The sequence below is a fragment of the Accipiter gentilis genome, chromosome 9, assembly GCF_929443795.1.
Source record: "Accipiter gentilis chromosome 9, bAccGen1.1, whole genome shotgun sequence".
Lineage (NCBI taxonomy): Eukaryota > Metazoa > Chordata > Aves > Accipitriformes > Accipitridae > Astur > Astur gentilis.
In genome coordinates, this window is record NC_064888.1 from 21,255,152 (window position 1) to 21,269,482 (window position 14,331).

The window sequence follows — 14,331 nt, forward strand, 5'->3', positions numbered from 1 at the left end:
AACTTCCCTGCTCCTGACAGTCGTGCTGTCCCGACTCAGGGCTGCTTCTCCAACCTTGCAAGGAGATCTGTCCTCTTTGCACATACACACCTCCCACACTTCGGCACCTTGACTTGATCATCTTCTCTCCTCTCCTACCGTCAGGCACCAGACTGGCAGACTCTGTCCCTGTGACTAGCAAAAGGGCATCCCTAAGATCAGCAATTAGAGAGAAAAATCCCTCTCAACATTTTCCAAAAAGGACTTCAAGTTGGCACTCAGGAATCAAAAAAGAAAAGCATTTGAAGTGAAAATATCAACCCTAAATATTAACATTTGCTAGCAGGAGAGCCTTAACTATAGGGGGACTTAGAAGGTTCATCAGCAACAGCCAAGGGTCATGGTCTTTCTAGGCAATTATCTTTATGCTGGAGAAAATCAGGTACGTCTGGGAAGGTTACAATAGGATTGCAATACTCTGGGCTGGAAGGAAAAAAACACAGTATCTGCTATTCTGCAAAGAGAAGATCTGGCTTATTGCATAGAAATGTGGAATTGAGAGAGGGGGTAACTCAGAAAAGCAGTGTGAACAAGAGCGCTCTCGGCCCTAGAGGACTTACCCAATTTGTCCAAAGGAGAGCTCCTGCCTTGCCTTAGCAAACTACAGAACTACGGGAAATTCATTTCATGGTTGTATGCTCTGGTAAAACCACTGACTGAATGGACTCAAAAAGGTAAACATTGGGGCTATTCATATGAAAATGATTTGGCACAGCTAAACCACCTCATCATCAGGCCAAGCATCAGGCATTTGGCACCTACCTTTCCGCAAAGTGGGCTGAAGCTTCTCTTCCTGTTAAGAGGCTGTATGGACTGCAAAGAGACATCCCTAGAGTGCACCTCACATGTTGTGGAAAACTGAAAGGAGGTATGCAAACAGATGGACAGAGCCCTCAGACAGGTCTCTTGGAACAAAGATGTTCCTCTATCCACATAAGAGGAAGCGACCTTCACTAAAGATTTCCCTGTGGAAGAGCAGACCCCTGTAGAGAGTTCACAGATGTGGGTTATGTTACAGCACGTACATAGTTATTTGCATTGCTCCTGGCCAGTTACAACCAATACAGCTCAGATTAAGTTAGCACAATCCCAAGATTTGCTCTAAGCCTAAATGAATTAAAGGTTGGTCCCCAGCCAGCCCTGAATCCACCAGTGCTGAAGTCTACCCCTTCTGCCCTGAACCAAACACTGCTACAGCGGAGCGCCAAACATGAGTTAGAAGGGAAAAACAGCTCTGAGCTTGGCATGCATGTGCCAAGTCAGCTGAATTTTACAGTCTCTCCTTCAAACCCATAAATCAGATCTTCCCTGGAATCTCAGTCAGTCATGGTTTAAAATCCCTGGATTTTGCATTCTTCTAGAAGTGCATTTTGCACTAACTTAAATTTCACTAGAAGCACATCAAGTAGCTTCAGAGGACTTGAAAGTAATGTGCAGCACTACTACTGGCCACAGCCCCTAGATTGAGCAACCTCTCCCAAAGCGAAGCAGCAGAAGCCCTGCTTGTCATTGCTTCCAGCACCTCAAGCATTCCACTGGAGGAGAAGTCTTATTCTCTACCCTGAGGCTACATAACGCAGCTCTTAGCAGCAGAGCTGCACTCAGCAACCTGTCCTGCAAGCAATCCCAGCTCAGGTGGGAATCAACACCTTGCCTCAAAAATGTAACCAGAGAGCAGTGAAATATGTTTCAGGGGCGAACAGCCTATCTCAGGTGAATGAAAAGCTGCTATGCAACTTGAAAAGCACTGCAGTCATCCCCCCTGCACCATACAGACTTTCAGGTATGCACACACACAGGACTGCACATTCTTCTGCTCCCTTCCAGGTCTCTTTGAGGTTTGCCTTCATGCCCCAAAGCAGTTTATGCACATTGCATTGAAATCTGCGATTCCTGGGTTGTCATGCTACAACCCCCCCCCCCCCCCCCCCACTATGAGCAAGTGCCTGCAAGAGGCAGAATCCTGTGAAACAAGGCAACCATGGGTGTCCCAAAGCAAGAGAAAGCAAAGCAGCTTGCTGCTGATGTGGGCCTTGTGCAGATCTGGTGAAGGAGCAGAGTAGCTGCCTACATTTTCACAGCATGTTCAGGAACAGCAGAGCTAGCGTGTGCCAACAAACCAACTCCCTGCTCTTATTAAGAGAAGGTTTAATGCAGAACTCCTGTCTGTCTCGTTTGCCAGAGAATAACTTGCATGAATTTGCTGCCAGAACCTCCAGCCATTCACGGCAGCCTCTGTCTCCCCTCTGATTTCAGTAGAAACCCTGGGATCAAACATATCCCTATCCCAGCTGCACTGTTATCTGAAGCATTACTCACTCTAGGTAGCAAAGACGCTCTGTAAATCCTCTTGCCACTCATTTGTGGCAGTGTGAAAGCCTCATCAAGGCCTTCAAGCCATGAGCCTAAAAACCTTTCAGGATCAGATGCAAAGAAAGCCTGTTTTGACTGTTCTTGAAAAGCATTCTTGGCGGCAGTGGGATGCAGAGTCAGTGCCTCAGCAGCAAGTCCAGCACAGCACGGCATCAGCGAGGGCAGCCAGACTTCTGTGTCTTCTTATCGGCTGGTGCCAAACCCAGAAGAGCCAAACTTGCCTTTCTCACTCACAGAGGTGCCTTTCAGGGCTAGAAACTGCCTCTGTGATACAAAAATCAGGAAAAGAGGTAATATTTCAGAAAAGTCCTCTTAATTCCTAAAATGCCCGAAAAGACTTAAATTAAGCCCATTAGGATTAAATAGGCACATCCTTCCCATAAGCACAACAAGAAAAGAAAAAAATCTTCCTCTGTGGCTAATGCTTCAGCAGATAAAGCAATAAAGCAAAGACAATCACCTTGCACCAGTGGACTCATTTGGGTCCAAAAGAGAGGTGACACTGTGCGGTTTCACAGTCTGCCTGGGGATCTTCTTGTTTCCCATTTCAAAGCCATCCGGGCGTTCTCAGCAGCAAAGGAATCCTCAAAGCTCTGGCTCAAGCTTCTTCTAAACTAAAACTGTATTGTAAAAGCCAATATTTTCACTGAAGTTAAAAAATAAAATAAATCTGTGAGAAACTTTTCAAAACTGTAAGCTCTTTGAAAAATCTTTCATCAAAGCAATTAGGAGGTGGCAAAGCATGGGCTTGCTGAGGATAGCACTCACTGGCAGATCTCCAGGTACCGGATTAATTTCATTATGTTTTAAACCATTGCTGTATCTCTACAGGGCCAAATCCTAAGGGTATCCACTTCAACACCACTGCATGAGAACAACTGATTTTCATAGTAAACATGACATCTAAACTTGATCCCACAGAAAAAGAGACAGGGAGGTAGCTAACTTAAACATTTTAAATGCAAAGTAACACTTTTGTTTTAACAGCATCCCTTACTGTTTGTCCCCTCTTCTAGCTGCAAAACATTTTTAAGGGGAAGGAGGAAATTTCCTGTTTGGCAGATTTTTATCTGGCATTACAGATGGTAATAGCAGGATGAGTAGATAATGTGGAGGGCATAGTTTGGCCTGCAGAATCTTTTATAATATAAAAAGCAGCAAAGAAAAAGATCACAAGCAATTCTCTGAGCTTATGACCTAGGTTCAAAGGAGAACAGCCAATGGGGGGAAAAAACCAAACCCAAAACAAACTACTTTTTTTTCCTGGTTTAGAAAATTAGAAAAATTTTACCTCAACTCAAAGAAAGGTCAAACATGCAACTTTAAACAGTTATTTTACCAGATCACTGATGAAAGTAAAACTAAGCTTCAGGTAAAGTAGAGCTGAGGCTGAGACACCTGTGGAATTCATATAACTGGAATGATTTAAAATTGGGTTGGAGCACTTTGGAATAAAACTTCCAGGAAAGAAATTAACTAGTTGGTAGTCCTGAGCCCTCTTGGAAGAACACATCTCCTGACATTCACTCAGAGTTACTCCACACTGTGTGCAAACACTCTCTACTAACTCACAGCTCGGAGTTTTAATCGAGTCAACAGAGATCAACATGCAGACACCTAAAAACTACTTGGATTAAATGGGCTACGCTTAGCTGTAGACCACCACCATGCCTGCCTTTCCCTCAACAGGATCTGAAGAAAACCCCACTTTTAAAAATGCACAAGAGAAGGATGTTTGCACACAAGATGCTATTGCAAAGCCTTCTGCAGTTTTCAGCTGCTCAACCTGTACTCTTCTTGACAAACTCTTGGAAAGGAAGCTCCTGTGGAGCAAAGGAGACTGCTCACATGAATAAGGACTATCGGGTCATGCTGCACTCCAAATGGCTTTAAGTAGATAACACAAGTGATGCAGTTCCCTGTGTAATGCCAATTCCCTATGTGACCCCTCACACAAAAGAATCCAGGCATACTGGACAGAGACATCCAGACAAAGACGAAGAGGGACATCATTGCGGGAGCTCTGAAGCAAGGTACCAAGGTGGGTGTTGGGAATTGGCTTGATGAAGAAGGACATGGGTCTATAGAAAAGTTGTGCGAGCAGAGTTCTGTGTGAAAGAATGTCAGTTTGAGCAGCAAGATTAGGCCTTGGCCGAAAATAGCTGGCTTTGCTGATATCAGGAGAAAAACAACAGCTGGTCTCGCTGTTATCAGGAGAAAGACAGGGACGGTGTGACCTTGGCATAACTTCATAAGTAACTTTTGAAGAAGTTCCCATGAGAAAGTTACTGAACACGCATAGCTGCAAACTACAAGTGGATGTGTTTTAGTAATGAATAAACATTAGCAATGTACCAATCATATTAGGACTAGTAGGCATAATTATCGCAAACTGTATAAATATGAGCTATCTGTGCAAATAAAGTTGAATCACTTCTATCACTCATATTGGGTCGACTTATGTGCATTCCTCTGCTGCTCCAACAGGTGGGTACCAAGGAGACAGCTACCCTAACTGTAAACACCACATGAGCAGTCTTCACGGGGATTGCCAGAGAGCTCTCAGCCAACATCCCACAGAGGGAAGGAACCATGACCCTGGTCTATAACTTCACCAGGAAGACAATGCTACTTGATCCATTGCTTTGAGTCCCAAATACCAGGAATAAAACACTAGCTCAGATATTTGCTGAGAAAATGCTTGGAAACACTGAACTTCAAGGCATCCCACAAGCAGGCTTACAAATTTTGAGGTTCTGAATAGTGACTATGGCATTTCTGCAAGCAGGAAATTAATGCAGAAAACAAGCCTGGAGCACATCCATGCTGTGAAATTAAGCTCAGTACAGAGATCTGTGGCAGAATCCAGATGGTCCTCATATCAGATACCCTGCCTCTCTCTCTCAAGGGCATAGCTATCTTTCTAGACAAAGACTGGAAGAAGGTGAAGAAGGGGAAAGCTTGAAACATTTGACAGTCTCAGTCCTCACCAGCCAAGGCAGAGCTTTTACTAAAGCAGATCATCTTCAGTTGGATCCAGTGAAGAACCATGTCCCCTGTAACCCATAAGTACATGGCAACCTCATTCTTCCTCCAGAGCCTGACAGCTGCGATGCTCCACACAAGCTAATAAGGTGTACACCCATAAACAGACCAATGGTGTCAAATGGCACAATTTTCACCCCTCCTCCCAGCCAAACTGCTTTTTCTGGGGACAAGGAAACAACACAGGGGAAGAAGAATGCCTGGCCTAATAGCGTGTTCAGAACTGCAGCTCCCAGATACGAAGAGCCTGTGTGTCTCTATAAACGTATTAAGTACTTCCTCCACTATACAACTAATCCGATTAACAGCTTTAGGAAACTCTGAAATGTTATAATTCAAGCAGTCCCATTCATAAAAAGGTCTTAGGCTGTTTCTGTAGAGAGGTTGCATTCTTCCCACTGGAAATAAAAAAAAGCGGAGAGCAGGACTTTCTCCCAGGGAAGAATGGGTACCAATCCCTACCATGCTGAAGTAGACCACCCTCTTACAATTCACGAGTGTCAAGCAAGCCCCATAAGAGAAGAATCAGCCCTTCCTGCCCTTGCAGAGACCCCCCCTCACAGGACAGGTGAACACAGAGATCTCTCTCTGCCTGCCCCGCAGAAAGCATGACAGTCACAGGGGCTGCCCATTTGTCAGCTTGCACTTCCAGGGGCTGAAAGCCAGGGGGGTGAATAAGCCTCCCAGAGAGCGACATCACCATTTACCTAATGCAAAGCACTGCATGATGCGCCAGCTTTGCCTCAGACAATAAAAGGTGCCAGGAAGAGACTACTCCAACCACACAACATGAGCCATGGTTGTAAGAGACCAGTGCCTGCATTGCGTGATACAGATGTGGATTATAAAATTCAGTTCATTTACCAGATGGCGTGGGTCTGGCACCACTGCCGAGTGAAAGAAATGTGCTAGATATGACAACTAAAAAAGCCACCAGAGCAAACTAATAGTCAAACACTGTCTGCCTTTTCTTCCCCAGTAATCTTCTCATCTAACCTCAGGAACAGACAGAGGGATGTGGAGGAGATGAATGCTGCCTGTCCCACTTACTTAGTCCTCTTTTTCTGATTTACTGCTCCGAAGGCAACCTACTCCTAATCACCTATCACCTGAGAATGCGCCACAGCCCGAAACATGGTATGAATGGGCTAAGTGACACGACAATGCAGGATAATTGCTTTTCCAGGGAGCAATCCCTACTCTGAAGAACTGGACAGTCCTCCTCTGCCCAGAATGTCAGCATCTGCATGAGTTTAATCAGTTACATCAGCATCAAAAGCATGCCTCTGTGTTGGATGTGTTATCTTTCACACTCATCCCAACAGGAAGCTTGAGCACTGATCCCCAGAACTGGACCTACGCTGTGCTTAGACGCTCTGAAACCAAAGCTAGGCAGTCACAAGGGTACAGAACTAGCCACCAGTCCTTACAAATGATACAATATGAGCTGAGACGCAAAGGAATCAGATGAACATATGATTTCAGTGATTTCTGTCTCTACCCAACCTCTCACCCTACTTGCTAATCTAAGACTGTAACAGCAGAGGGAGAAAAGAAGTTTGTCCTGACCTGCTCTGTCTCCAGTCCCTCTGGTATCTCTCAGAGCTCAGACTTCCAACAATTTCTCTCCTGCAGCATGAAATGGAGTAGAGGCAACAATACTAAAGGGAGCCCTTCAAACCCCCCAAACCAGTTGCAGAGTGTTTCAGAGACTGTTAGAGCTAGAGTCCAGTCAGAGCTCCTGAGTCAAGAAACAACTCTGGTCTGGCACAAGACTGAACATACGTAAGAGCTGTGTAGGGGGGCAACATAAGCATATGTTACCTCATCACTGGCTTTACAGAAAATCAACACAATTGTTAACCTATTTCAATTATAACATTACTTGAAGGGTAGTCTGTATGCAAGACTGCAGTAGGTTTTACCTAGGTAGACAGGTAATGAAATGAAAAATGCATAATGAAAAAATGCATTATTCCATTAAGATCACACATTGCACGAAAACGGGGGGGGAGGACAATAGGAGTCAAAACTAAGGCCAAACTGAGTGTCCCTGTTTCAAACACATTTCTTTCCAAATCTGCAGAAAGGCAATTCCTTGTAGAAAAAGACCAGTGTTGTAAATTTGAAAATCTTCTCCCTCAGACAAGATAGGATTGGCTACATCAAATTGCGATCCAGTTTTTGTTTAACAAAGTTCAGAGTTGGATCCCACCCTCAGTCACACAACTAAATTCTGCATGCACCTCCCTGCCTGTGGGAACAGGCATCACAAGTGAGAGGGAACTCCTTCCTCCTTAAGGATAAAACCAGGCAAAAGAATGCATCACCACCCTGGGGCTGCCCTTACCTGAAGTGTGTCTTGCATTTCCATCTGAGTGCTGTGTTAAGTCAACAGTTCTGTCTATTTGAAACAGCTTCAGATCATCTTCATCTAAAGCGATATCTCCCCAAAAGGCAGCTGAAGAGAAACAAACTGCAATTAGTTCAGTTTTTATTTTAGAAGGAAAGTACAGTTCCTACGTGACCCACATCACACCTAAAAGGCAATCACTCCATGGACTAGAAAAAGGTAATACACAGCTGTAGTTTTAAAAGTACAGATGGAATGGACATTGGTGGAGGCCAGGTGACAGTATTTAAATTAAGCCACTGTGCAGATCCACCGAAAGGAGCTGATTAGCTGGGATTCCTCATGTTGCTCATTGTTACAGGTCTGGCTCTCATCCAGGCACTAAGGTGGTGGGGTTCACTCTTCATTAAAGCCTACAAGGAGGACAATCATTGGCATTTCCCTAGTTAGTGTGAAGGAGTTAGCTAAGCTGCAGCTCAGATCCTGAGATGTTGCATCCACACCATCCCCAGGGCAACAGTTTGCATAACACAGGAGGACAGCGGTGAAGGACTCAAGCTCGGCAATGTACATCTAAAGGCTACAGTTGTCAGGCTGCAGGACCTCAGACACATGGCTAGCACTCAGACACATTGCATTGCTCTAAATCCAAGCTGAGCGCCAGCCTACCATTTCCACTTTGGTGGAGAAACACCAGTTATTTGTCCTTTTGTGGATCAGTTACCCAGATTTAAGTTTGCAGTGTTTTTAAATCTGTAAAAATACTTGAGTTTCAGCCAGAAGCCAGAAAATAAGGTAAACAAACAGGTACCTCAACATTCACAGCTGAAAGGAAAAGACTGGAAAACATTTGAGTGGAAAAAAATTATACCCCAGGAATATCCCGACCGAGCTGACACTGCAGTGTATAGTTACCATTTTGGGAATTTGAACAAAATAAACACAGGCGATGAAGCAGTTGACAAAGCAGAACAGATCTTTCAGAGATAACAAACAGGTTATGAACAGAGCTGTTAAAACTCATACAAGAAGGCTGCATAGGTTGATGAAAAATTAAAAAAAACCCAACAATAAACAAAAAAAAAAAACAGACAAAAAACCAGAGCAAATTAACCAGTGATACAGTTCAAGAGAACTCAGTAAGTCAGACAAGGAGCAATGTTGAGCCACTGTCTGCAACAGTGACCAGATTTGATGGAATCATTTTTTCTTCTCCTATTAAGTCAACAACATTTATATTAATTGGGGGGGGTGGGGGGGGGGAAGGGGGGAAGATCCCATTGCTACACTAGCAACATCACGGATCAAAGTGTGTTAGGCATGAGAAACCAATCGGTTTACTCATCATCTCTCTTACTGCCAAGACCAAAAAAAATATGGATCTTTGCCTGAGTATTAGAAACCTGCAATCAGATCTATGGCAACTGAATTATGAAAGATTAACTCAAGTTTTTTCTGATACAGCATGGCACTGGTTCTGATGCAGCGCTTGCCTTCTCTATTCTGCACCTCAGCACCTCAGTTGGTACAACAGCATTTGCCAGTGCCACTGTTCTGGGACATGGGAACAGCAAGAAGTCTTAGCCTGCTGCTGGGCACATCCCAGCTACCACAAACTGGCCCAGCCAAGAGCTGCTATGAGCCCCAAAGCCCTGGCATGAGTGGAGGGGGACTCTGATGCTTCCCCCTTTCCCTGGAACAAAGCTGTCTCCCCCTGGTTACCTGGCCACAGCAGAGGAATGGGAGACAGCCTCAAATGAAGCTGGCTCTGACTTTTTGGTTGGGTCTCCTTAACAGTGCTACCAAACCCCAGAGTACAGAAAGGCAGCAACAGCTCCAGAAGAGACCATAGTTAGTGCAGACAAACCTATACACAGACTGACATCAGTTATAACTAGGACAGAGCCTCCATTTGCTACACAAACACAGAACTTGTGCTCTCCCCAACTTCTTGGCAATCCAAGCCCTCACACAGAACAGAGAAGAACCTAAAATACTGTCAGATTCCAACCAGCAGACAAGCCTACCAGCATGGCCAAACATCCCAAGCTGATTGGGAATGGCCAGTGGAAGAAAGCAGAGACATAAGCTCCTGTGACTGCAATCTGAAGGCAAGGTGTATTATCCATCCAGAGAAATGACTTGCTGAGCACAATGTAGCAGACAAGGGGCAGAGATGAAAATGGCATCCCATGCCATCTGATTCTGTCCCCAGCCACATTTGGTAAGTCACTACTATACTGGCCAACTGGATATCCATTCCCTACTCTCCTGCCAAACCTACCATCCCACTTCAGCCCCAAACTAATTGCCACTACCTTGTGCTCTCAGTGGCTCTTTTCCATTAGTACCACAATTTGTTCCTCAGGCTAAGGCAGCCCACACCAAAGCACAGCTTTCAGGACAAGCCTGCAGCATGGATTTACATCAACAGAATTGTTACATTTTCCTTCCCAATGGAAGGCAGCAGTTTTCTCCCAGCCCTAGCAAAGGAATCTCTTTCTGTTACAAAGCAATACATCATCCTGAAAGACGGCCCACTACAAAAGCTGAATTTCCCTAGCATTTATTTCCAGCTCTCTGCAGTCCCAGCATGCTCCAGGGGAACCATGACTTATCACAGTCCCGAACCAGCTGAACAACTTTCCTTGCTGGAAGTCCTGGCTGAGAAAGCTGCACTGCAACTTCTCCTGTGCTGTCAAAGGCTCCTTCCTAAAGGCACACAAGCCTGAAAGAGGCTTGCTTCCACCCCAAGGGAGCCATCCCACAGGAAAGCCCAAGTACTTTATTTTAAAGGGTCACAAGTTCAGAGACTGCTGGTAAATGAAGCATCTCAAAGCATCCCTTCTGCTTTCCTTTACCAAGGTCTCCTTTTTAATTTAATATGGGAGGATTTCCAAAAAATAAAACAAAAACAAACAAAAAAAATAAGATCTCCAAACAGCAGGCTAACAAACCTGCAAACCAGTATTTCTCTTGGCAGGGAGCTCTGCAGTGTACAGCCAGGTGCAAACTCTTAACACTCGGTGCAACAGCATGCTAGCTTTTCTTCAAGAAGATGCATTAATCGCTCTGGATAGTAAGAATAGAGCAGCTCTTATTGAAGTTGATGGAGCCAATATGACCGAGTTTGCTTCTATGCTGGACTAGTAACCTGCACCAACCACCCTGAATGTTTAACCTCACCACATTCCAGCATACGCAACCAGACAGCATTTGTCTGTTGGGGCAAAGGGGAAGGATGACTGTTTAACAAACAAATCCAGCACCCAAACGAAAAAAGCTGCCTGGCAAGCTGTCTTTATTTTCAGCACATTTCTCACCCAGGAAAACAGGCAACATTGTCTGCATTGTGTGCTGAGCACAGAGGTGCCATGACACCTGGAAGGTAATGGCAGATGACACTGAGAAGGACAACACATCCTTCTAGGCAGAGGACAGGCTGAACAGTTTCTCCAGGTGCTTCACACACAGCCACAGAGTCCAAACCCACCAATGCCTTCACAGTCCTCCTTTTCCACAGTAACTTTGGGGGCGGGGGGGGGCTCTGGCAGGCTCCAACTCCAAAGCAATGCGAGAGCCCAAAGTGTCTTCTTTCAAAAATCTTGACCGCTGTTCCCTGCAAATCACCTCTGACCTGTTTTTCCTCCCAACACCCCAAGCAATTCCCTTCTCCCATTCCCTGCTTGTGTTTTTTCCTTTCCCTAGTTCTGAGAAGCACAATCTGATTTCAGGGGAGAAAAATAATTTTGCTGTCTCTGAGAACTCAATTCAAAAATGTTCAGAACAGTTTAAAATATTCCTTTTTTGTGAAAAGTGTGTTTCATCCAGACCTTTTAACAAAATTGCTGTCCTTTGTAGTTTTTCTTTTTTCTTCTTCTTTTTTTCCTCAAAGACAACAAGTAGGGAAAAAAAATTTTACCAAGAAAAGCTTCTGGTGTTCAGCCAGATAACTGAATAACATTGTTCCTAAAAGTACATCTCAAAACAAAATGCAATACTGTGATTTGTTAAAAGCAGGTTGATCTCTAACACTTCAAGACAAATACCCGTGGATGGGTATCCTTCACCCTCATCGCAGTCAGCTCCAAGTTTATACAAGTATACGAGAGCCACTTGAGCTGGTAGAAGACAACTATAACTCCATGCTTGAGAAACATCACCCAATGTCTGTGTTTGAACTGATCTCCAGCCACCAAGCTGGAGCAAAACATTGACCCATTTGCCCCTTGCCAGGAAATCCCCATTCCTGCACCAGGGCATCAGTATAGGCCAGACTTACCTTGATGACAGGGATCAGCAAAGCAGTCACCCTCTGGATGCTATGGGAGACCACTGCAATTTTCCCTCTAGCACCCACCAGGACCTGCTGTGACAGAGATTCACAGAAAAAGAGGCCTTGGAAACAAGCATACCCTGCCTGCCAGGAAAGCTCCCTCCATCCCACTCCACCTCAGACATATACTCTTTCACCAACTGAAGCTTTTATTAAGAAATGGCAGGTTTTAGGTGCTGAATGGGATCTGAACCTAGATTAAGGACTATGCCCTCTAACTTGAGCCAAAGGAGCCCTTTTTCTGTGGGGCCAGAGCCATGCTAAGTTAGGGTATGTCATCAGCTCGAGGGTCTCATCTGAACTCACAGCCAGCTGGCACAGCTCACACTGACAGACTTCATTTCAGCTCTTCCAGCACAGTTCTAACACAGTTTTGTTGGAAGGTCTTTACTCTTGCTCAGCAGGTTTCCCACAGTGCAGTACAACAATGAGCATGGAAAACAAATAGCAAAGTGAACCCAAGTAGATGACTCAGACTTGTTTCATCAATACTCATGACTCAAACTCAGTTTTTGCTAGTGTTCACAAGCTCTGTGTGTAGGTGATAGCTGGGCTCCCAAGCAGGGATTCCTCATGACTACTTGTGCCAGTGCAAAATATCCAAGGAAGAAGCATTTGCACAATTAACCTTGGCATCTCCAATTTTGTAAGCATCAACAGAAGCCACTGTCAGGCAACTCAGGTAGCCTGCCTGTGTCTGCCTGACACCAACTCAACTGTGTGACCCAAGTGATAAGCCACATCGGCTGTTTGTGGCTCACGGTGCAATCAAAGGATGTGCTCTGAACCCACCCGTAAGATCACTCACACGTATTTGTAAAGGACAATGTCTATCCCCATCCAGATGTCTCCTCTCCATCATCCGCATTACTGAAAGATCATAGGGCACCAGCTCCTCTTGTTCTAGAGTTGATCGTACCATATCCAAATAGTACAAGGGAAAACTGATGTCCCACCTTAGCAACATGAGCTACGTGGAAGGAGTGCTGGGCATATGCAGACACAAGCAGGCAATAATGAGTGCCACCTCCTGGCAAACAACAATATGACTATTCATGCACTGGCAAAAACACTCGTTATTTTTCAGCATTTGCTGATGCTTCCCAACCTGACAGTTCTGAGCACTGGGAGATTTAATTTTCAGGGCTGGCCACGCTTTCATTAGAGCTAACACTCTGCACTCTAACAATAAATAAATAAATCAACAGATCAAAGTACATTCCCAGCACCTCCATATTTCTTTCTTTGCAGGAAGACCGGTCTGCTACTGTTGGTGAACCGCTTGCTGGCACAGGAACCAGCAGAACAGTATTCTGAAGTATGCTAAGAAAGATTTATACCTTGAAGAAAAAACTCAACACATTCCTTTGGGTAAAGTAACAACTGTGTCAGAGGGAAGAGCAAAGCCTCAAAATAAGGCAGAAACCAGTGAAAGAAGAGAGAGAAAATATCCCAAACCAACACTTTGGAAATAGGACCAGATCCTGAGCATTGAACACTCAAGCCAAAGAAGGATGGGAAACAAGCGGCAGTAACAAGTAAAAGAAAAATATCAAGACCACCATATTCAGCCATTACATTTTTATCTGGATCAGCTTGTTTCTCCTCAGTAGGAATGATCAGAAGTTTCCCACTGGCCACCTTTGGGGATAAGCTGGCTTGAAGGCTCTGTGGTAAATCCCTCCACAGAGCAAGGGTGTCTGGAGCCAGAGCTGGTGTCTGGCATCAGTAGGATTTCCTGGCAATAGGGACTCGGCAATTCAGTTTTCAGTGGACAGGAGTTCCCCTGGCCAGAGAGCATGCTGCATTTCAGAAATGAGTCTCAGTGTGTGGAGGAATGTTTAAGACGACAGTCCACTTCTAAATGGCAACAAATATTTCAAAAATGTCAAAACCTCCTGGGAATCAGAGTCTGAATGCCTGTTCAGACTTCTGCAGAAACCTGAATTGCCTAAATTATCATGTGTAGTACTCCCACAGCACCTTCTCTTGGGAGGTTATCTACAGCAGACTGAATTAGGCCAGAAATTCTGATTCACGTTCAATGAATTTCCTTTCCTGGAAGGCAACGATGCAGGAACAAAGAAATATTTTGGGCTTGAGTTCGTCCAAAGCTGCAAACATACATGTGAGCCTACACAATGACCAGCATTAAGGAATGATATATGCCCTCCTTTGGCTGAAT

The 14,331-nt window shown here is 44.8% G+C and overlaps 1 protein-coding gene across 6 annotated transcripts in view; it reads right to left on the bottom strand.

Annotated features, from left to right (window-relative positions):
• Positions 1–14,331, bottom strand: part of TLL2 (tolloid like 2) — a 321,269-nt gene that overhangs the window by 276,813 nt on the left and 30,125 nt on the right. For all 6 annotated transcript variants that reach the window (XR_007507213.1, XM_049809777.1, XM_049809774.1 and 3 more), the window contains exon 2: positions 7,808–7,918. Coding sequence is in view for 5 of the 6 variants with exons in the window: in XM_049809777.1 (XP_049665734.1) it covers positions 7,808–7,918 (111 nt within the window). In the remaining variant the exon portion in view is untranslated. The remainder of the gene's footprint in view (positions 1–7,807; positions 7,919–14,331) is intronic.